The sequence below is a fragment of the Sorex fumeus genome, unplaced genomic scaffold (assembly GCF_029834395.1).
Source record: "Sorex fumeus unplaced genomic scaffold, SorFum_2.1 ptg000028l, whole genome shotgun sequence".
NCBI classification, from domain to species: domain Eukaryota; kingdom Metazoa; phylum Chordata; class Mammalia; order Eulipotyphla; family Soricidae; genus Sorex; species Sorex fumeus.
Window position 1 is genome coordinate 4,284,105 of NW_026606085.1, and position 21,995 is coordinate 4,306,099.

At 54.0% G+C, this 21,995-nt stretch overlaps 3 protein-coding genes across 7 annotated transcripts; 1 reads left to right on the forward strand and 2 right to left on the reverse strand.

The window, feature by feature from the left end:
• Nucleotides 1-9: 9 nt before the first annotated feature.
• GPS2 (G protein pathway suppressor 2) lies at nucleotides 10-2,832 on the reverse strand. Its single transcript, XM_056115038.1, has 10 exons — nucleotides 2,504-2,832; nucleotides 1,914-2,023; nucleotides 1,727-1,839; nucleotides 1,316-1,395; nucleotides 1,151-1,233; nucleotides 848-992; nucleotides 664-753; nucleotides 496-575; nucleotides 312-407; nucleotides 10-194 (listed from the first exon to the last, which is right to left on the reverse strand). The coding sequence occupies exons 1-10, from the start codon at nucleotides 2,595-2,597 to the stop codon at nucleotides 111-113; spliced, it is 975 nt and encodes a 324-aa protein (XP_055971013.1). The 5' UTR covers nucleotides 2,598-2,832; the 3' UTR covers nucleotides 10-110.
• A 358-nt stretch (nucleotides 2,833-3,190) lies between these two features.
• NEURL4 (neuralized E3 ubiquitin protein ligase 4) lies at nucleotides 3,191-16,881 on the reverse strand. Of its 4 annotated transcripts, none has more exons than XM_056114953.1 (28): nucleotides 16,585-16,881; nucleotides 15,353-15,797; nucleotides 14,463-14,761; nucleotides 14,197-14,308; nucleotides 14,031-14,119; nucleotides 13,271-13,343; nucleotides 12,861-13,125; nucleotides 12,406-12,587; nucleotides 12,061-12,146; nucleotides 11,778-11,940; nucleotides 11,486-11,684; nucleotides 11,319-11,395; nucleotides 11,144-11,222; nucleotides 10,648-10,817; nucleotides 10,428-10,559; nucleotides 9,647-9,792; nucleotides 9,307-9,531; nucleotides 9,112-9,210; nucleotides 8,865-9,026; nucleotides 8,514-8,678; nucleotides 7,637-7,795; nucleotides 7,029-7,208; nucleotides 6,809-6,896; nucleotides 6,605-6,712; nucleotides 6,329-6,473; nucleotides 5,698-5,810; nucleotides 5,453-5,618; nucleotides 3,191-3,875 (listed from the first exon to the last, which is right to left on the reverse strand). In XM_056114953.1, exons 1-28 carry the CDS (start codon nucleotides 16,864-16,866, stop codon nucleotides 3,671-3,673), a joined length of 4,614 nt encoding a protein of 1,537 aa, XP_055970928.1. In that variant the 5' UTR covers nucleotides 16,867-16,881; the 3' UTR covers nucleotides 3,191-3,670. The 4 variants fall into 4 exon arrangements, with proteins under 4 accessions (XP_055970928.1, XP_055970927.1, XP_055970926.1 ...); XM_056114952.1 differs by having other exon boundaries at nucleotides 9,647-9,789; nucleotides 10,642-10,817; XM_056114951.1 differs by having other exon boundaries at nucleotides 10,642-10,817.
• Nucleotides 16,882-18,020: 1,139 nt separating this feature from the next.
• On the forward strand, nucleotides 18,021-21,845 carry LOC130024260 (protein phosphatase inhibitor 2-like). 2 transcript variants are annotated; one of them, XM_056114945.1, is made up of 7 exons: nucleotides 18,021-18,552; nucleotides 18,849-18,956; nucleotides 19,096-19,167; nucleotides 19,607-19,695; nucleotides 19,793-20,044; nucleotides 20,459-20,617; nucleotides 21,349-21,845. In XM_056114945.1, exons 1-7 carry the CDS (start codon nucleotides 18,086-18,088, stop codon nucleotides 21,405-21,407), a joined length of 1,206 nt encoding a protein of 401 aa, XP_055970920.1. In that variant the 5' UTR covers nucleotides 18,021-18,085; the 3' UTR covers nucleotides 21,408-21,845. The 2 variants fall into 2 exon arrangements, with proteins under 2 accessions (XP_055970920.1, XP_055970921.1); XM_056114946.1 differs by lacking the exon at nucleotides 21,349-21,845 and having other exon boundaries at nucleotides 20,475-20,799.
• Nucleotides 21,846-21,995: the final 150 nt, after the last annotated feature.

A 21,995-nucleotide genomic window follows, 5' to 3' on the forward strand; every position in this document is an offset into this window, starting at 1 on the left:
ATACAAATAGCAGGGACAAAGATAAGTAAATTTTTATTAACCTGGATATACACAAGAAACCCTCACTTATGGTGGGAGGCAGGGTGAGGAGGCAGAAAGTCGGATGATGGTCACTTGTGGTAGAATCGTGGATTCTGGCTGTGCTGGATAAAGGGAAGCCGAGGACCAGGTTGGCTGGTGGCTCCAAAGCCAGACTGGTGGCAATGAAAGGATGACTGTCAGAATACAGACTCTTTCTACTGCCCCCAGGGGGTACAGACAACCTGTCCTAAATCTTGTTTCTATGGTAGTGTACAGGATCACATTCTTACCTTTCCTGCTGGTTGGATCTGCACAGGGAGTTGGGGAGAAGCAAGGAGGCCAGGGGCTGGATGAAGAGCTTGGGGGTGCATGGGGCGCAAGGAGGACTGCAGAGAACAGAATGAGGGCCTGAGACATCTTGGGGTTCCCCATGGCATAGCTCTACTCTTGAACCTCCCAAGGCTCCATACTCACTGAGTCAGAGAAGCCAGTTTGCTGGTTCGCATGCTCCATCTGCTTCTGCAAGGTCAGGGCACTGCCAGGCTGGAGGAAGCCTGCATAAGGAGAAGGGAGTGTAAGACTGAACAGAGAATAAGGGAAGGGGGACCATGGAGCAAAGATCCCTGTATTGGATGTTGTCACCTGTCTGAGTGGGCTGAAAGTGGCCATGCACGGCATAGGGTTGTGGCTGTGGCTGAGACAGGTACTGTACCGCAGGAAACGCTGAAGGGGCTGAGGAAGGAGATACAGTATCTTATGAAATGTCTGGTTATGAGAAACCTCCCAAACCCTCGAAGAAAGTGCCCCCAGCTCTAATCCCACTTACCTCGGAGTTGCTGACTAGGACTATAGGCTGGTTGAGTGGGTCCATAATGAGGTGGGGGCTGAGCAGTCCCATAAGCACTGCCAGGACTGCCTTGGAACTGTCCATGCTCTGGAGTTCCTGCAAAAGCAGCTGTGTAGTGCCTGGTCTAAGGAGGGAGGGACATGAGAACTATCAGTAAGTGTATCACTTGTGTATACCCGATGTTCCATATACAGCAAAGTATATAGAATACTGAAATACTGGGTTTAGGGAGGTAGCATGGGCGTTGGGGGGAGACTAGACACAGAATCTTCCTCATCTTACAGTAAGCACTTGGGGTCCAAACATCTGTTTCGCTCTGTCAGCTGCCATTAGGGTGCCTGGGCGACTGTGTCCTCCAGGGCTCCCTAGAGAGGAAGAGAGGCTTTTAAAATAAAGGGAAAATGGTAAGGCTCAGAAGAGGCCATTCTGTCATGGTTTCATCCTTACCCTGCATGCTGAGGAGGTGTGTTCCTGTGTGAACTGTCAGACTCTGCTGGTATGCTGCTGGTGTCAGAGTGGTTAGGTCACTAGAGTGAGAAGGCAGGTTATAATCAGACATCTCTGGCATTGTGAAGATGCATGAGTTGCATGTGGGAGCCTCTGGCCCATTCTGAGCACCTGGTAGGTGTGCCCCCCCCCATAAAAATAAAACATTTAAATGAAAACATTTTGTTACCTGATCCTGATTACACTTTGTCCCCAATGTAACATTTTTTTTCCCCTTTAGGTTTTTGGGCCACACCTGGGGATGCTCCAGGGACCATATGGGATGCAGGAAACCCCAATCTGCTGCAAACTAACTATGCTATCTCTCCCACCCCCCACCTCCACCCCAATGTAACTTTCATCTAATCCCACCTCTGCTCTTTCCGCCTCCGTTTTTCTTCCTCATGTAAAACTTTCTTAAGCTGTAAGAAAAGCTGGTGCTTCTCTTCCTGTAGAGCCAAAAGCTTCTCCTGTAACTTCAAGATCTGGGAGGGGAGAGATCATGATGAAGGCAGAAGAATAAAAGGAAATTTCTGGGGGAGAGCAAGGGTCTGCTTACTTGTTCTTTGGTTTCCTCTAGTGACATTCTCTCCTCCATCTCCTTTTTCTTTCTTCTCTCCTGCTCTTCCTTCATTTTTTGTTCCATCATCTTGTCCACCTCTTCTTCCTCTAGAGGAAAGATCAGGCAAAATGGGAGAATGGTAGTGGTTAAGTTACTAGAAAGTTTGTAGTTTTTGTTTGGTTTGGAGTCGCACCTGGCAGCACGGGGCTTACTCCTGGCATTAGAGGGGTCATATAGAGTGCCTGAAATAATACCCAAGTAGGCTACGTGAAAAGCAAGGGTCTTACCCGCTGTCATCTCTAAGGACCGTGTGCGCGCGCACATGTGTTTTAAACATAAGATACTGAGACTGAAGACGAGCCGTTTGTCCCGACATTTTATGCTCTTGGTTAGGGATTCTCATCGCGGCAATAAAGGACAAGGGGGGGGGGTGATCTAGTCGGCGCTCTGCAAGGTCGTTCCCAGTTCACGTTTTCAAGTCTGAATTTCTAGCGCTGACGAGCATAAGTTGGCCTGAGGATGGAGGTCGGCCTGGGACAGTGTGCCACGAGCAGACCTCGTGTCCTCCCGCCCTAGCCCCGGCTCACCCTGCCGCTTGCGCTCCCGCTCCATCATGATGTGCCGATGCAACGCCCTGGCCATGGCGTTGGAAAGCTTGGGGCGCTCCAGGAGCGCAGGCATGGTGCTGCTGGGGGGGCGCGGGTCGTAGGCCACCGGCTCTGTCACTGCCTGCCAGACCTCTGTCGGGCCTGCAGGGAGGTGGGCACTCACTCGGCAGAGACCGCGCCTGACCCAGGCGGAAGCCCTCCCGCCGCTCCGGTCACGTGACCAGCGCTCGCCCTCGCACGTCCCAGACCCAGCTGACAGTCGCGGCGGCACAGCGTGAGCTGCGGGTCCGGGGCTTGGCGGTCCGCGAGCTCCCGAACCCCGCCACCTCCCCCGCCAGCCGGGCCACGGCTCTCCCTCCCCACCTGCCTTCTCTGGGCTTTCCCAGGGGCCTCCTCGCGCCTGGCTTTACGTCACATCCGGCAACTGGGCCCAATCAGGACTTCCGGAGTCGGGGCCGCCGTCAGCTTCCGGGTTGGACGGAGAAAAGGCGGAAGCGCCGGCGACGGGTGCCCGCGGCATCCAAACGCCTCTGCGGCGCCCTGTTGCAGGCGCACAGACCCCGCCCCCGCGGCGTTCTTGGCCCCCGCCAAGGTAATCTGGTAGGCCCAGATCACAGCACGCAGGGAAGCGTTGAGCGGCGCACGACAGACAGGCGGAGACCGGTACTCTGAGACGGCATTTATTGGCTCCTTAGAAATCAGTCAGTAACAACTGTACAGAGAGGCCCCTTCTTCCCTAGCATCCGCCCATACCCACTCCCGTCCCGTGGCCCCCGGAAAAAGCAGCTTCATATGAGGCACAGGGAGACTCCTCTGGGATTCACAGTAACCAGGAACAAAAACGGAAATAAATTAAGTGACACAGGGGAGGGAGAAATTGGGAGTCCTGTTCCCCAAATCAGTGCATGAAGAGGGGTTACCCATGGCCTGGAGCTGGGCTCCCCCACAGGCTCCCCCTGACAAGAAGTGCCTCTGGACTCAGGATATGGAGATGTGCTCCACTTGCCAGCTAAACTGACAGCCTGCCTGCATGCTCCCGTGCATCTGCCAGACTAGGCTGCCTTGGGGCATTGGAATGAGGTGGAGGCAGACTCTAAAGTCCATGGGCCCAGGCCCAACTGTGCTTGTTGCAGGGAGATCCCACCCTCATTCCACCCGTACCAGCAGGGCATAGAGGAGTGTGGCCCCCTTCTCCTTGGTTACCCACTCAAGTTCGGCTGGGCTGAAGTGAGGGTCAGGAGGTTCTTGAAGGGCAGCAGAAGGGGCGCTGGGAGTATAGGAGCCAGGACGCACACACACCTGGAATGCCACCTGGGCCTGGTGTGTCCGCTGAGATTTGGGGTCCCGGAATCTGTCAAGGAAGAAGCAAAAACGGTGTGAAAGCCTATAGTCCCAATCACCTCTTCCCAGGCAGGAGAGAAAGTACAGCAGATAAGGCATTGCATTGCATGCTGCCAACCCAAGTTTGATCCCTGGTGCCCCTTATGATCCCCTGAACCTGCCAGAAGTGATCCCAGTCATCCCTCCACTCCCCATTGCTTTTTTGGGGAGCCACATCGTAACAGTGCTCAGAACTTACTCCTAGATCTGTGCTCAGGGATCACTCTTGGAAGGGCTTGGGGTGCCCAAGATCTAATGAACCCTCCTCGGCCATGTGCAAGGACCCTGCATTATCTCTCCAGCTTCCTGTTCATCTGCTCTCTTTGTGATGTCTTATACTCCCCTAATCTTGCTGTTAGGAGAATCACCCTTACCTTACTGTGAACCAGTACCTAGTCATTTTTTCTACCGAAAACCATCTTCTTGGGGGTGGAGTGATAGTACAGTGGGTAGGGCGTTTACCTTGCATGCAGTGGACCCAGGTTCAATCCCTGGCATCCCATATGGTCCCCTGAGCCCACCAGGAGTGATGCCTGAATGCAGAGCCAGGAGTAACTCCTGAGCACTGCCAGGTATGCCCACCTCTCTTCCCCCAGCCTGCCCAAGAAACCTTTTTCCTGAGAACTTTCTCCTTTCTCTAAAAACTTGCTGAAATCCCACCACTTTCTGGGGAGTGGGGTGGCCTCTCAGGAAGTACTCAAGAGGCCAAAAGGCCACTTTGGGCAATACTCAGACCCACTGTGTGGACTGGACAGTTCAGTTCCGGCTGGAAGTGTGGTGCAGCGTGGCACAGGCCTAGAAGTGCTAGGGACCACCCACTGCCCAGTGTTGTTTGAACCATGCAGTATAGGGGATAGAACTCAGGACCGTGTGCTCATCAACAGATCCCAACAACCACCTATTTAACATGTCCACTCAGGTCCACTTCATCCCACTCTGCTTGTTTCCATAGTGCTACCTTGGAACGTTTAACAGACAGGGCCTGGAGTGATAGTACAGCGGGTAGGGCGTTTGCCTTGCACGCGGCCGACCCGGGGTTCGATTCCCAGCATCCCATATGATCCCCCAAGCACTACCAGGCATAATTCCTGAGTACAAAGCTAGGAGTAACCCCTGTGCATAGCCAGGTGTGACCCAAAAAGAAAAAATATATATATATACCAGATACCTTTTAGGCATAAACATTCTAGATGGGCCAGATCAATAGTATGGCATCTAGGGCATTTGCCTTGCACAAGGCCAACCTGGGTTCAATCCCCAGCACCCGGTATGGTCCTCTAAGCCCCCAGGAATAATTCCTGAGTGCACAGGCAGGAGTAAGCCCCGAGCCTGGCCAGGAGTGAGCAAAAACACAAAAAACATTTTCTAAAGTGACAAGACACATGTTCCACAAAAACAAGTTTCTTTTTCTGGCCTACTGATATTGCACCAAATTAGTGATACCCATTCAACAGATGTGAAAAAGGCGAGGCAGAGAATACGAGCAGCAAGATCAGGGGAAAGGGAACGGCGGAACCCAAGTGGCCTGTGCTCCTCCTGCGTACTCACTGCACTTTAGACGCCAGGATCTCAGCCCCAGCATATCGGAGGGAGGGAGAAAGCAGCACTGGAGGGGGCTGCTCCTCCCGAGGCGGCGCACAGTTCTCGCCGGGGTCCTCAAACCCTACCCCCGGCTCTCCCTTCAAGGGCCGGCAGCTCAGGATGGAGGCAGCACCTGTGGGGGGAGTGAATTCAGGGAAGCCTTGACGGCCGCCAGGCCAGGCCCGCCCTGTCTCTTTCAAGCACCACAATACCTTCTCCCAGCTCCCCTCGGTCCAGCACCCTCCGGACAGCTGCCACATTGCTCCCATGATATGCCATGTGCCACTTCTTGGTTAGTGTCCCAGCCTCCAGGCGGGGATTCACCCTAGGAGGTGGACAGAGGTCGTATGGCAAAGGTCACTGGCTTGCCCTAGACAAGAAGTACCGTCACTTCTTCCATCTACCCTCTTAGACATTTTTTCTTTCTTCACCGTGTATGTAAGCAAGCTCTCCACTGCCTAGATACAACCCTGGCCCCAAGACTTCTTTTTTGTTTTGTTTTGGGGCTGTGATCAAGCAGTGCTCAGGGGTACTCCAGGTTCAGTGCTTGGAGGTCACTCCCAGAAGTACTCAGGTATGGATCCAGACATCCAGCATATGCAGAGCATGGGTCCCAGCCTGTGGAAACTTCTCCCTGGCCCAGTTTGGGACTTTTGGGTTTGGGTTTTGGGTTGTGTTTTTGTTTTTGTTTTTGTTTGCTAGGGCCTTGAATTCACGGCCTTACACATGCAAGGTAATTGCAAGGTAACTGCGCTATGGCTGAGCTACATCCCTCCCTGGGATTTTCCTTTCTTACGGGGTAAAGAGAATAAGGGAAATATATGACTCTGGCCCCGTATGTACCTGAGGTTGAACCTGCACCAGCCAAAGGGGAGGGCGTACTCCCGAGGGGGTTCCCCACGGCGCCTGTGGGCCTCATCTCCTCGCAGCTTCCGGCAAGACTCACAGTAGCACAGGCTACGTTTAGGCGGAGGCATGAAATAATCCTCTGCAGAAGAGTGGAAGGCTTGGTGCTCTGGGTCTCAACCACGCAGCTTCCTTCCAACTGGTCTTCAGGGCTCTGGGCATGGTCGTCTACAAGTCCAGGTAATAAGGGGTTCTGGGGAACTGGGAACTCACCAGGAAGCAGCAACAGTTCTTGAAAACGGGAACAAAGGGCATGGTACTCGCAGCTCTTGAGAGGACTAGCATTGGGTGGTGGGCCCCAGCACACGCTCTCCTTGATACCTAAGGGCACAGAGCAGGGCAAGGATCATGGGAACCAAGGTAAGACGCACAGCAGGGACCAGGAGGTAGGATTCGGGTCCCTTTGTGCTGACTAACCATCCACCATGTCAGCTTTCTCCATGTCCCCTTGGGTTCCAGCACACTTCCCACTGGCAGCTCCAGGCTCAGGGCTCATGATTGTCACCTGAAGAGAAAGGGGTGGCCAGCAAGAGCATAACCAGCCCCCAGGTCGTATGATCATCACCTCATACCAAACTTCCCTTCCACTGGACAGCCTCCCAGGGACTCCCTCTTCCCTGCCTCCATTTCCACTGACCTGTTCACACTGCCCATAGAGATCCACAAGAGCATGGCAGGGCTGGGGGACGTCCGGCACAGCCACCCCCTGGTCCATCCCATTGATGTGAAGATGCAGCCCTCCGGAGCTGTCAAGACGCAGTCCCAGGATGGTGCCTTCAGGACAAGTGTCCAGGTTTGGCCCAAACTTCTCACAGATCTGAAAGGAAAAACCTACTGTCTTCCAAGAGATAGACTCCCACTGGCAGTTGTGACACCTACGTTCTCTATTTGAGGTTGCCAATCTCAGGGCTTTTTGCTTTTATACTTGCCCACTGCCTGGACTGTAAACACATCCTTTGTCTACTGCTTCAGTTACCTGGAGTTCTGTCCCTGCTGTCCCCTACCACCAAGCACTGTCAATGGACGGGCTCGCTACAGGAAGTCCAAGATTGCCCAGGGAGACATTCATGCCCTTGTCACCTACTATGCACTCACCCACTACAAGCTCATCAGTCCTGTCTGTCCTAACCATGCCCAAGCCTCATATAGGCTAGGCCTGTGCTGCTACTGAGCTGCCCGTCTTCCTTTTGGCCAGCTCCGCCTGTACAGACACTGCCCTTCCCCTTCTCTCTTCTCCGCACCTACCTTGAGACCATTGTGGAAGACTCCACGACCACGCAGCAGCCAGGCTGCCCGTTTGAGGGCACATGCAGAAGCAGGGAAGTTGAGCCTCTCCGGTGGGCAAGTTATGACTCCCAGGACAAGAGAAGATGTCCATTGGCGGTTCAGGAAATCAATCCGCACCTGAGAAATAAAGCAACTCCTCCCCAGTCATGACCTCTGGGGAGGGGATGACCCGCCCAGCAGAACCAAGTTCCTGGCCGCAGCCAGGAAGGAAAAATAGCACTTCCCAGACTGCTAGGATACCTCATGGGACTGGAAACTGAAAACTGTGTTGTTTCTTTCCCTCTTCAGTCATGGTATTGCTATTATCTCTGTCAGCTCTCTTTTCGTAAGAATTCCTTAACCTGGCTAATTCTGACAACTTTTAATTTGCAGCAGAAAGATACATCCTCCACCACCACCATCTAAAAAGTACTACAGCAGGTAGGGTGCTTGCCTCGCATGCAGCTGATCTGGGCTCCATCCCAAGCACCACATATGGTCGCCCAAACACCACCAGAAGTGATCCCGGAGTGTAGAGCCAGGGGGGAGCCCTAAGGCTCACCAAGTGTGGCCAAAAAAACAAAAACAAAAAACCTAAAACAAAACAAAACAAAGTGTCTCCTTAATTCCACTTACAAGATCAAGCATCTCCATGGACTCCAGCCAACTTTACCAACTGCTTTCCTCACCAGTTAAAAGTAATCTGCACCCTCTATACAGAGCAGGAGCTGCAGCTTCAAGAAAGGCTGGACCCTTTCACTCTTTCACTCTGTCCTCAACCTGGAAAGGGCTCAGTCCAGGAGGCTGGCCCTGGGTCACTGTAGTAAGGAGAGCTGCAGATAGGAGGGCGGCCCACCTGTACAAGCAGCTGGGGCACCAGGGGCTGGTTGACTACCACGATGCCTTGATTGTAGCTGGCCACCCGCGTAGCTGTGCGGTTTCCATTGGACAAGAGGATATTCTTCCCATGGTTCTCCAGGAATTCAAGGGCTGTGGGCAAAATGGCCACTTGATTCTGGCCCTGGTGTGAAGAAGAGATTGAGCTGCTGGGGTTGCCAATACAAAACCTATACCACCCCAGTGGAGTTCACCTAAAGTTCGAGTATAAGCTGACCTACCTGGAACAGGCGGAGAATTCCAAAATAACCTGACTGACTGCCCACTAACTCCCCTCCCATATGCCCAGCAGGCTCTGCAGCAGCCTTACTCTCAGGCTATGCTCCTCGCCCTCATCATCTTCCTCGCCCTCGCTGCCAGTGTCCGAGCTGGGGGAAGGAGGCTGGGTGCCTTCTGACTCCTCCAGCCTTGTAGAGCTGACAATAGACACACTCCGGACAGGTCCATAGAGATCCAACACCACCCACACATTCTGGGGCACAGGAGACACAGGAAGTCAGACATAAAGGAGAAAACCTAATCCTAGTCCCAAAATTCAAGTTAGGTTGTGGATCTACCTTGGCAATGCCAGTGGCCGCAGGCCCCATATCTTCGCCATCCACCAGGATATGCATTGTGTCATCTGCCCCTCGCCGGATGCCCACGTGGCTCCCCACCTAGGGCCAGGGTAGAACAAGGACAGATGATAAGACGACCTCTCCCTGTTACCCCCACCCCAAACCCCCCACCTGTCCCCAGAGCTGTTGCTTCACCCCCAGCCTCTCCAGGTTCCGGCCATAGTTCATCCTTTGGAGCTGCCCATCACGCCTCACTTCACAGCTGGAGACCATCCAGGTGGTCTTAGATCGGAGCTCAGGCAAGGAGGGGGGCAGCCCGGGGCCACCACCTGCCCCAGGGCCCATCTCCCCAGGTGCCAAGGTGGTCAGCCCCAGCCGAAGGGAACCAGCCCACTTCTCATCCAGCTCTTCCACTTTCACCTGGGAGAGAAAAGTACAAAAAGGTTCCATAGTTGGAGGCAGAAGGGTAGAGTGCAGTTTGGTCCTGGCAAATCAAGGATCCAGCAGCCTTCTTTATCACACCTCCACAGCCTACCTCAAAGACTTCCTCAGTCCTGAGCTCCTTGGTGCTGAAGACAAGGCCATGAGCATAGCCAGCTGCACGTACTGCCCTCATGCCATCCTCCTCCAGAGAGATGTTCTTCCCACAAGTACTGTGAAATCGGTGAGCCACACCAGCTACTGTGGAAAGACGGCACCGGAGGGAGGGGTAGGATTGGGGCAGCAGGCTTTAGACAGGACACAGAGCAAAGCTTTCAGATGAAACAGGAAGTTGACACAAAGGTCCCTTCTGCCATTACTCTTTCAAAATCTCTGATACCTCTCGCCACATGACTACTCCTGTGTTGGCCATCCCCAGTATACACTGTCCCAGCCCCTCGAGAGCCAGGGTAATGTCCAAGCTCTATACATCAGATATAACCTCCTCCTTCTTCTTGACTGTTTCCAACCACAAGCTGTTCCTGCCCCTTAATCTGAAGTTTCTTTCTTTTCTGTTTGCTTTTTCTTTTTTTCCTGGGGGGATGGGCGGGAAATTTGGGCCATATCTGGCAACGTTCAGGAGTTACTCCTGACTCTGCACTCAGGAATCACTCCTGGTGGTGCTCAGGAGACCACATGGGACGCTGAGGATTGAAACCGGGTCAGATGCATGCGAGGCAAGCACCCTACTGGCTGCACTATCTTTCCGGCACCCCTGATCCTTTCTCTGAACAGCTGCCCTAATCTGGAGGTTATTTCTTCACAGACCCAGAGCAGGCAAGCAGAGCCACCCTCCCTTCTGCCCTGTTCCATCCCTCCCTCCCTGCCGGCTGAACCTGGAGAGTGCAAGGGGAATGACTTCTCAGTGGCGGTGTTGCTGGTCGCCAGGCTGTTGTCCATGGGGCCAGTGGCACTGGTGATAGACACTTGAACACACTGGCCATATAGATCCACCACTGCATATACCTCTGGGGTGAAAAAGTAAAGGATTAGAAACCCTACAGCCAGGTAGGCCAGGCAGAGGGTGGCTGCTGGGGTCAAAGTAGTCACCTTTACCGGGAGGCAAGCCTGAGCAGGCAGCGCCTTGGTCCTGGCCATTGATGAAGTAGTGCAAGTCGCCTTTGGCTGTTCGCATCATGCCAATGCGTGCGCCTGTGCCCAGTGCATCAAGGTCACACCCATAGTTGTTGCGCATTGTGTTACCATCTTGCATGATGGCCGTGCCACTGCAAGAGAGTCAAGAGGCCAGATTAGCTTCCCAGCTTCCTTCCCATATACCTTCCTGCTCAGCCTCCACCAGAACTTTCCCATGCTTGGATCTTGTTCGAGGGGCTGAGACCTTGTCCCCACGATTCCCTGGCAAAAAAGGAGGCACTCTAAGGAAAAGGACGGTGGGGGATGAGGTCTCCCACAACTGAAGGGAGGGAGCAGTACCCTGAGCTCCTGATCTATCATTTCCCACAACCTCTACAGGTCCCAAACTCAGATTTCCTCACCCCGGCTGATCCAACCCAGCCCCACATAACTAATCCCCCCAAAATGGCAGCCCAACCTCAGCATCCATGTATCATAGTCAATGTCCGTCATAGTGTTAGGGAATTCAAGATCCTCTGGCCTAATAGCAGTCACTCCTGGGAGAAAGCAGGAGAAAGTCAGAGTCCAGCCCACAGCAGCCAGTACCCATGAATGCATGTGTCCGCATGCGCAAACACGCACACACCCCTTACCAGCCTCGATGGAGCCTGACCATCGGTCCACCATCTTCTGGATGACAATTTCAAACAGCTCCCCATCCCGTAGGGCCCTGCCAGGGAGAATGGTGGTCAGACGAGCCCTACTTGAGTTGCTGAGGCTGGGCGGCAGGATAGTGGGATACACAAGTCTAGATACTGACCGATTGGAGATGACAATGGCATCATTGAACTCGCTGCGGCAGTTGTGACGGAGAGCAGTGCGGCCCCCATTAGTGATGACGGCATTACTGCCATGCAGCTGGTGGAAACGCAAGTCAGAAGCTCCAGCCCCTGATGACGGGGAGCTTGGAGATACCTGGTTATTCCCTTCCGGGAGTGGCTCAGGGACCGGAGGCACCTCTGCAAGAACAGACATCACTTGTCAGGCCTATAGCTGTCTCTGAGGTCTCCCAAGGCCGCCCAAATCCTTCCCATTGCCCAGCCGGCCCTCACCCACGTCGTCCACAATAGTGGCTTGGGCTGCTTGGCCATAGAGATCAACGACAGCGTAGACACCGGGGGGCACATTCCAGGCAGCAGGGCCCTGAGTCATCCCATTGACAAAGAAGTGGAGAGTCCCATCCTCCCGACGCACCACGCCCACCGTGTCCCCTGCCTTGGAAGAAGGGGTTCTGGAGTGAGGAGTCAGGCAGAGTTCCTGCCTGCGCTGGTCCTGCAGCAGTCCTATCTTCCTGCGTCCCCACTGCTGAGACTTGGGGGACACCCACTCTCCCACCTTGAGGCGGTCCAGGTTGTGTCCATATTCATCCAAGATGGTCGTCCCATTGTGCATCACTCCATTTCCGGTCATCATCCAGGTCCCTAGGGTGACAAGGAGAGGCCGAGGACATGAAAGGGAAGGCAGCGTTATTTTTTCTTTATGGGGCAACCCCCCTATTAGCCCCTTCTGCCCCCTCAGCCAAGAGGAAGAAAACTGCAGTTCTCGAGCCAGCCACAGGCCATGTCCTAGTGGCACTCATCAGCCAAAGTCGTCACAAGTGTGACAAGTGAAAAAGGGGCCAGGGACAAGTGTAAGGAGTGAGGGGATAGGTTGCTCTCTAGGATCTTTCTGGAAGCTTACCAGAGCGCAAGTTGGTCATGGTGGAGGGCAACTGGAGGTAGGCGGGGTTGTGGGTGGTGACACCAATCTCAATGGAGCCAGCCCATTTGTCCACCATCTTGTCGATGCGTACCTGGAACACCTCTCCATCCCGCAGGGCTCTGCTGCTCAGCACCACTCCATGATTGAAGTCATCAGTGGCACTAAGGGCATAGCAAGTGAGGACTAAGACCACACACACACACACACACACACACACACACACACACACACGCTATGCTAGAGCTCAGCCCAGTATACCTCCCCATCTCCCACTATCCCAAGTCAATCAGCTAAACTTCGCCTTCCAGGAGGGTTCCCCCTTTTCTGTCCAGCAATCCCTAGACCAGACTTTCTTCTGCCTTCCAATTCCCTTCCCCTCCCCCAATCCCATTAGAGCCCCTTCTGCAGGCTTCTCCCCACCCCATGGGCCATACTGGGGCCTCAAGGCAGTGCGTCCCTCGTGGGTGATGGCTGCCTTCTGCCCACAGTTGGGGTGGAACAACAGGCGCTCAGGTTCTGCCTGAGTGGAAGGGGCAGCACGGCGGAGAGCACCCTCAGGGGACAGCGCCCGCAGGATGGCATTATTCCGGCGTAGACGGTCACTGTGGTTGTTATTATGCACAATGGTCACCTTCACTGCCATCCCATATAAGTCCACCACACCATATACCACTGGGGGCGTCAATGGGGTAGCCACACCTGTGGATACAAAAGGCACAGGGAGCAGAAGGGAGAAAAGTCAAATATAGGGAGGCCAAACTTCAAGAGATGCAGGAAAATGTGGTAAGAACTCCTCCCCCCAATACACACAACAACAACAAAAGCCCTGGCTCAAGGCCCTTACCCTGATCGATGCCATTAATAAAGAAGTGTAGAGCAGAATTAGACTTCCTCGTGAGACCAATGTGGTCCCCCTCCTACTCAAAAAGAAAAACACCAGTCTAGAATCCATCCACTGAATCAAGTTCCTGACTCGTCCTGGGGCCAGGAGAGCAGAGTAGTCCTCTAGCCTTCCCATCAGCCCTTCCCACAAGGGAACAACTACAAAGGATCCTATGAGTCTCAGACCTTCCAGAATGCTCAATGCAATTCAAGCATTATCTCTAAATAACAGATTATATAACCTTATGTTATCCGTAAATCTATTAATATCTATTACTAATAGGTTCATTTTAGATAATAGAAGAAAAACTACCAAAATCATTGCTATGTCAAAACAGCAGGAGGAATTGAAACTAGATGATTCCAAAATCTGAGTGCCTAAGAGTTGATCAACTCTGCATTCTCAGAAGGAATCTTAAGGGCCAGAGCAACATGATAGCAGAAAGGGCATTTGCCTTGCACACAGCCAACCTGTGTTCAATCCCCAGCATGCCATATGGTCCCCCACACACTGCTAGGGGTGATTACTGAGTACAGAGGCAGGGGTAAATCCTGAACATTGCCAGGTACGCCTCTCAACCCCACCCTCCAAAAAAAGAAATCTTCAAGCAAAAGATAGCGGGACTTGCTTGCGGTCATGAGGGGAACAGAAGCTCCCAGGCAGGGATAAGAGTACGGGAGGTTCCCCAGGAGAATGGCTTGAGCTGTGAGTCAGCCCTCACCTGCAGCTCATCCAGGCTGAATTCACAGTACTCCCGGCGGGTTCCCTTGCCATTGGTCAGGATTCCACATCCGCTCATCATGATGGTACCTGGAGAAAGCAGCCATTCTGGTTAGGGAAGGGACTTCCCCAACCACAGAATCCGTCACCCTGTCAGGGACTGTTACCTGACTGGAGGTTGGTCATGGTGGCTGGATATTCCAAATTATTGGGGTTGTGTGTGGTGACACCAATCTCAATGGAGCCTGACCACTTATCTACAAGCTTGTCAATGCGGATCTTGGCGGGAAGAGGAAAAAATAAGAATGTAAATGCAGAGAATGGACCATTAGGCTTTGTCTCCCCACACCAGGTCCCACCCTTCCAGTATCAAGGATCCCCATTTTTAGCTGCCAGAGGATGAGGTATCAGCCAGACCCCAGGATCTGCACACCTCAAACATCTCATTATCCCGAAGTGGGCGGTTAGTCATGACAACCCCGTTGTTAAATTCATCCAGGGGTCGGCGGCGCTCAGCTGTCTTATTGTTGTTGCTGAGTTTGATGAGAGTCCCACACTTCTCATGAAAGAGCAGGGCGTCGTTGGAAGTGAGGATGGGCGAGGTGGCAGCACCACTAGGACCCAGTCCTTCTTGCGCTGGTGGGGAGCTCAGGTTCACATTTAAGAGACCCCCATTGTAGGCAGAGAGGATGGCATTGCTCACCACCTCTGATAACTCCATGCTGGCAAAATCTACAGCAGCAGAATGAAGAAAGCTGAAATGAGGTTCTACACCCTCAGGCTTGCCATTCTCTCCCCCCTAGCCCCCAAATAATGTCCCTCTATGTCCGCCTCACTCCCCCCCCCTTCCCAGGCCTTCGGATGCCTTCACCATTATTCAATCAACTTTGTCAGGAAACATCTCTGGTAGGATCTGCACTGGGGATACCATGAAGGCTGGGAAACAGGAAAAAATGGGAGGGGAATAAAGGTTCAGTCCCTGGTGTTGGTCCTTCAGTCAGGAAATTCCCTATTGTTTTTTGAGGGGGGTTGGCTCACACCTGGTGATGCTCAGGCTTACTCCTGGCTCTGTACTCAGGAATTACTCCTGGGGGTGCACAGAGGGCCATGTGGGATGTCAGGGATCAGGAGCTTGCCGCGTCGGCTGCATGCAAGGCCAGCTCCTTATTCATTGTACTATCGTTGCAGACCCAAACCCCTTCATCAGATTCAGGGGTCTGGGTGGCCCTGCCCATACCCAGAGCCAATCGGTACTCCATTCCCCCCATTCCTTCACACATGCCTCTGACCCACCCTCCCCCACTGCCTTTGCTGTGTTCTCACCTTCATCCCCAGAGGTCCCCTGTTCGGCCAATGCAGAGTCTTCAGGGGGGGCAGAAGGCTCGAGGGGAGGTGTGGGGGTGGGAGTAGGGGGGCTGAAGCCTGGCTCAGGGGGCAGCACTGTGATCTGGGTACATTTGCCATAAAGGTCCACGACGGCCCAGACACGAGCAGGCAGGCCAGCGGCGGCCACACCGCAATCCCGCCCATTCACCCAGAGCCTTAGCTCCCCTGCAATTGTGCGCTCCACACCCACACGGTCCCCTTCGCCAAGCTGGTCCAGGTCCTGACCATACTCCTCCAGCACAGAACGTCCATCCCTCAGCACTGAGCAGCCCGACACTACCCATGAGCCCCCCTTCAGCCCTGTGGCGCTGCTTGGGAAGTCCAACACACTGGGGTCCAGTGCCGTCACCCCAATTTCAATGGAGCCACTCCAGGAGTTGACCTGTGATAGGGGCGGTGGACAGAGGCTCAGATGGGCCACAAGCAGGTCTCCCACCACTAGGAAACCACATTTCACAGGCCACCGCACCACCCTTCCCCACCTTTCTGAGCTAACTGGCTTTTATCTTGAAATGTCAGCCCCTAATCCCCAAAGGTACATTCTGGATGCTGGTGAGATCACCTAACTCCAACTCCTGCCTTCTATCACCTCTCTGCTCTCTGCCCCTTCAGTTCCCCCAAATGCACAGCTCTCCACAAACAATCCCCACACTCTTGAAGGGAAATCTCGCTCATCTCCTGTCCCATCCTCCCTAGCTCTGGTTCCTCGGATTTGCTCTCCTCCCAAATTCCAGCTCCAAGGACCTGGCCTCTTCACATACAAGCACTCTGGCAGCTGAGCACCTCTGCTCATCCATCCTTTTAGTTCAACCCCAAAACTCTAGTTCAGAGGTTTCTTCCCTTTGTTTTCTGTTCCCACCACACATCTAACATCTCCATCTGCCACATGCTAGAAACCGTTCCAGGAGATGCACTCACTAGTCATCCTAGTGGTGATGCCCCAAGCCTCCTCTGTCCCGGGTCCGGAGGGACCTCAAGGCGTTCTCATCTCCCTTTGGACTGAGCATTTTCTCGATTTCATACTCCCTTCCTTCCGGGCACCTCGCAGCCTCGGTCTGTCGGTTCCCTGTCGGTACCCAGTGATGCCGGCCACCCTAACTGTCCTACTGCGGCTCCTTTCGGTGCCCTCCCACCGCCCTCATCTCGGTTCCACAGCCCCAGCTCCGCACCTTGCGGTCGATGCGGACGGTGAAGACGCGTCCATCCCGCAAGGGTTCCCGGCTTAGCACCAGCCCGTGGTTAAACTCCTGGCCTGGCTGCTGCCGCCGCGCCGTGCGCCCACAGGCCGACAGGCTCACCAAGCGCCCGGTGCGCGGGTGCAGCTCCCCGCCGCCGCCCAAGCCCCCGCTGGACCCTGGTCCTGGGCCGCTCCCGCCCGGGCCCCCGCCCCCGCCCGGGCCCGGCCCGGGGCCTCCCCCAGAGCCCCCACTCCCACCCGACCCCGCCGCCATCGCCGCCGACACCGGGGCCGCGCGACAGCCGTGCTTGGCGGCACCGTGGCAACCGCGGTGCGCGGACGCCCTGAGGGAACAGGAACGGGGGCTGGGGCCTGATTTGCTTTACGGCACTGCCGAGCAAGGAAGCTTCCCGGGGTAGGAAACTAAGGGCTACCGCCGAGGGGAAAGAAGGACGACGGGGTCGGAAGCTTTGCTTTACGGCAAGGCTAGGCGACGGGGTGGCCCTGAGAGTGAGAAACTTGGGCAGGGAGCTTTTGCGACAGTGAGAGAAACGACACCCGCAGGCATCTTTACGACAGCTTCGGCTTTGCGACAGCAGCACCGACGGCCCCGCCCTCGCGGGGGCAAGCGACGCCTTCTAGCGTTTGCTTTCTGAACGGAGGCGGTGTCTTGCCTTCGCGCTACACGTTTATTTAGCGTTTCGTTTTGGGGCCACACCCAGCGGCGTTCAGGGGCTCTTCCCGACTTTTCACACGGGAGTCACTCCTGGCGGACTCGCGGGGCCATTCCTCCCAGCTGGACTATCGCTCCGGCCCCCTCACTACACGTTTTACAGGGTGCGAGAGGGCCGGAAGGACCTAGACGGAGGGATCTGGTAGCCTCACGTCTGCTTTTTACGCCTGAGTCCTGCGGCCCCAGTGTAGCAACCCTTTCTGTCACACCTCGTGAGAGGAAAAACAGGCCAACTTTTAGGGGAGAGATGACTCAAGCGCACCCTGAACCCCAGCCCCAAGGAACGTCTTAGATTCGAAACCCGTGAATAAGGAGTACAAAGAAACGCGGGCAGCAGTTTCAAGCGGTGGCGTTAACCCCAAAGCTCCCCGCGACCTATGGTACACGCCAGCCCAGCTCCCCAGGACTCAGGCTGAGGTTGGAGAATTGTGACCGAACAGTTGCGGCCCGTCGCTGACCGGGACCTCAGTCCGCGATTGGCTAATTCGGATGAGGGCGTGATGGGGGAAGGGCGGGAACAAACCCCGTAGACAAAGAAAGATCTCTGGTGGGCAAGGGAGGGGCGGGCAGCGGGGCTCCCAGCCGGGACTTCTCTCGGGTCCGGCTTCCGCCCAACGCTGCTCTGGAAAGCAGAGGGGAGAAAGGCTCCAGGCCTCTTCCAAGGGTCTCCTGCCCCCCGCGGTGGGGGCGGGCAAGAGGCGGGGCTATGTGGAGCTGGGCAGCGGAGCGGGGTGGTTGGGACTGACCCTGCGGTGGGGCCATGGAGAAGCCGAGATCTCAGGGAGCTGCTGGCGGCGTTAGCGGAGAGTCAGGAGTAACCCGGCGAGTGCCCGGAAGCGTCAATTTAGTCGACGCTGGCTCCGGGATGGCCTCCGGGGAAGTCTTGGTTCAAGAGTCTGGGTCTTCCCTGCACTCTGAGGAAATCAGTCCTACTTCATGCCAGTCCCTCGTGGAAGTAACTGCCCTCAGCTCCGGGTCCAACCAGAGCCTTGGGGAAGCCCTAGGCCACCACCGTGAACCCTGCACCAACTGCGCACACAATCCACCCTTTACTGGAGCTAGTGTTTCTGGGACGTGGAGCCTAGGGTCTGGAGCGACTGGGGTGTACAACTCAGGATGCAGTTCGCATTCTGGGACATCTTGCCTGTATCCCCCCAAATCTCGTGAAATCCGGGGCATCCTTAAAAGCAGTTCCAACCCAAAGTCTAGAGACACTACTCAGGAGCGGTAAGGTGCCGGGCTCCGCGGGCGCGCAGCTGGGAGCCCCGAGGGTCGGTTTCAGATACTGGAAGGGCAGAGCTAGGAGGGAAGAGGCGGAGTCTTCAGAAGTAGAAATGAGAGTTGGTGACGGCTATTGGGTGAGGAATCTAGGATTCCAGGCCTTTGGGATCCTGGCTGCATTTGCGTTTGACTCTATCCCCAGCCTCCTATGTACAAGCGGTACAAGAAAAACGTTTTGAATGATTGAAGTAAGAGAAAAGGAGGTTTTCTACCCCCTTTTTTGTGTCCTCTCCTGACTCCAGGAAGAAGTATCAGCACTGGGATGAAATGAACATTCTGGCCACCTACCACCCTCCTGACAAGAGCTATGGACATAAGAAGGTGGATGAACCCAGCACCCCCTACTACAGGTGCTGAGCCCTCAATCCTAGCCCTTCAACCCGGACTGGTCCTCATTTGAAGAAGGGGGACTAAAGAGAGGAAGTAGGGAGTCCTTAGGGATAAAATATTGCTTGAGGATCTTCATACTGCTTCCTCCATCTTCTGTAGGTTGCCGGACAGTGATGAGGACCTGTCCCCGGAGTCCTCCGGCCCACTGACTCCTGAGATGCTAACAGAAAGGTGAAAGTCCTACCAAAGATCAACTGGGAAATAGAACTTCCTCCTCATTCCATCCAGAAAACTCTGAATCTAATCCAGCTCTGCTTTTTCTTTTCTTTTCTTTCCTTTTTTTTTTTTTTTTAACTACACCTGGCAGTGCTCAGGACTTACTCCTGACTCTGCATTCAGGGATCATTCCTGGCAGTACTCGGGGAAATCATAGAGGTGCCAGGGATCAAACCTGGGTTGGCCATATGCAAGGCAGACACCTTACCAGATGTGCTATACTATTTTTTCAGCCCCTAGTTCTGCTTTTTTTGCCTCCCCAAATGGGACATTAATACAATTCCTGTCAGGCCTGACCACAGCCAGGGGTGCAGCCAGGTTGGCCCCATGCACCACCCATCCCCACTGTTATTCTCTCCTTTCAGTGTCCCCAACTAGCCTCCCTTCTCTTCAGGTTGGCCACAATGGACAATTTCTACCCCAAGGTCCTCCGGTATGGTGACAACAAAAAGCCAGAGTCTACAGACAACTTTGCTAAGACATGTGAGCTGAGGGGTAGAATACTGAAAGGAAAGGGGAGGCAGAGTGGGCCTTCATCCAGAGCCTGGAGGGAAAGTCAAGCTCTTCCACTGGCCCCCAGACTCCAGTGATTTTGAGAAGCACCGCAAGGCACACTATGATGAAGGAAAATTCTTCAGGGCTTCGAAAAATCTGCCCTTGGACAGTAAGAAGAGCAGCGAGAGTAATGTCAGTGTGGACAGTAGCAATCAGGTTGTGATGAGTCAGGACTCGGAGCCCAGGTCCGTGGAGAGAGAGTGGACAGGAGGACTGACCAGAGGAGTCAGAGACAGAGGAATCCTGGCTGCCAAGAATCACATCCTAAAAAACAAAGGTTAGTAACAGTGGAACCTCAGGGACTCAAGGGAATGTAGTCTGGTGCCTTCTCTATGACTCCAGAGAGAAGTCTATCTCCCTGTGCATTGATTAACCTGGGGCCTGACTGCCTGAAAGATAATGCTAGGAGGTGACCTTAGGGAAGATAGGGGGCAGCTGGGGAAGGGCCCCCTCATAATAGTCCCTGGGGACGGCTGGCTAGTGAGAAAGAACAGTCTAAGAGAATCAGGAAGATGGTTGTAGGTTCACTGAATATTTTCTGAAATGGAAGAAGCTTAATCCCTCTTTCAGATGAAAATCTGGAACTAAAGTTTCTCCCCTGGGTGAAACTGGCGGGGCTGGCAGTGGGGGTGGGGAGGTGCATTGGATGTTGGATTGATGGAGACTCAAATTGATATGGGTGACTCTTCAGATTCTTCTGCCTTCAGAAATCAGTCCCAAGAGCTAGCCACTGGCTTATCGCAGAAGGAGTTTGAGCTGAAACGCAAGGAGTACTACAGTAAAGGAAGATACCTGCGATGCTGTGCTTACCCAGAGTTTGAGGACGACATAGAAGATCAGCAGCAGGACTGTGAGAGGCGGGCTGGGTCAGCCCGATGGGGGGAGGCCTGAGAACCAGCAGCCTGACGCCTAGCTCTGACCCCATGACTTGTCCAGGCTCCTCAAGCTTGCCCTAGGTAGTTATTCTAGAAGCCCATAAACACTGAGATCCCTCTGCTGGAAGACACAAGAATCCCATTTCATAAAGCCACTAAGAATTCTCTGTATGAATCAGTGACACCATCACAGCACTATATCACGAGGCCTGACTCTAAACAAGCTCTTTTCCCTCAACCCCCATTCCTTTAAGGAGGAAAAGAAAGTATAGCTCAGCAGTAATGGAATATCCTGGATTATAAGGCCCACACTGTGAAGAGATGAACAGGGAGACTCAAGGAGTTGGGATCCCCCTTTCTACTTAGACCTCTTAACAATCCCTATGCATCTCCTTCCCCCCTCCTCTGCCACCCACACTCTCCCAGGTACTCCAAAACTGTGGGTCCTGGCTAGTGTCTGACAGTATCAATAGCTGGTATTCGGTGGGGCTGAACAGGTAACATGTAGAAAGCTTGAAGGGTATCTGGAAGCTATACAGACTCACCAGACCCAAACCTACATGGATGTGAGCCCAGGCAGGACAAGAGCAAGGAAGGAGCGGGATTAGGAAGGTATATTCTAGAGAATCTGAATGTGGTCAGGCCTGACTGGACCTGATCTCATGCTTCCTGCAAGGAAGCCAGTAACTCAGACCCTTCTCTCCAGATGAAACCCTGCAGCTTGGAAGAACTAAGGAGGAAGAAGGCAGACCACGGAAAATGTAGCCAGCTGGGGATGTGCTGGGGACCTACTTTCCCCTGCCCTTACTGCCCTAGGGGTGAACAATAAAGAGAAGAGCAGGAGTCTGAGTACTGTGAGTTGGGGCCTGCTCTGAAACACTGAGGAGAGGGGAGGAAGGCAGGGAAATTCAGAGAGCTGACAGAACAGAGAAGAAAGCTTGGAACTGTCCAGGCAATCAGAACCTGATCCAGGAAGGCCTTGCTGAAGCAGCGTACAATAATTGGTATGATTTAGCTATACATTTGTCAGTATTGGGCCAGAGTGATAGTACAGTGGGTAGGACATTTTGCCTTGCACACAGTTGACCTGGCTTCTATCCCCGGCACCCCATTTGGTCCCCAAGCCCATTAGGAATGATTCCAAAGTGCAGAACCAGGAGTAAGCCAGAGCACTGCCAGGTGTGGCCCCAAAATAAAAAAATAAAAGAACAAAAAGGAAAATTTTCAGTATTGGAGCCCTGAATTTGAGCCCCAGAGCACCGACCAGAGAGCAGCCCCCAAGTACCAAACTAGGAAAAGCTGAGCATTGCCAGGTGTGCCCCGAAAAAACCAAAATCATAACAACAAAATATT

Excerpts from the sequence above, each read along its gene's own strand:
- GPS2 (XM_056115038.1), bottom strand. The coding sequence starts at position 2,597 with ATGCCTGCGCTCCTGGAGCGCCCCAAGCTTTCCAACGCCATGGCCAGG. Across the intron at positions 1,396-1,726 it reads CGGAGGCGGAAAGAGCAGAG|TGACCTAACCACTCTGACAC; the intron begins GTGGGATTAGAT and ends TTCTCACTCTAG. Across the intron at positions 195-311 it reads AGATCCAACCAGCAGGAAAG|TCTGGCTTTGGAGCCACCAG; the intron begins GTAAGAATGTGA and ends CATTGCCACCAG.
- NEURL4 (XM_056114951.1), bottom strand. The coding sequence starts at position 16,866 with ATGGCGGCGGGGTCGGGTGGGAGTGGGGGCTCTGGGGGAGGCCCCGGG. Across the intron at positions 5,619-5,697 it reads CCGAGGGGAGCTGGGAGAAG|GTGCTGCCTCCATCCTGAGC; the intron begins GTATTGTGGTGC and ends CTCCCCCCACAG. Across the intron at positions 3,876-5,452 it reads ATCCTGGCGTCTAAAGTGCA|ATTCCGGGACCCCAAATCTC; the intron begins GTGAGTACGCAG and ends CTTCCTTGACAG.
- LOC130024260 (XM_056114945.1), top strand. The coding sequence starts at position 18,086 with ATGGAGAAGCCGAGATCTCAGGGAGCTGCTGGCGGCGTTAGCGGAGAG. Across the intron at positions 19,696-19,792 it reads AGACAACTTTGCTAAGACAT|ACTCCAGTGATTTTGAGAAG; the intron begins GTGAGCTGAGGG and ends ACTGGCCCCCAG. Across the intron at positions 20,618-21,348 it reads AGAAGATCAGCAGCAGGACT|ATGAAACCCTGCAGCTTGGA; the intron begins GTGAGAGGCGGG and ends CCTTCTCTCCAG.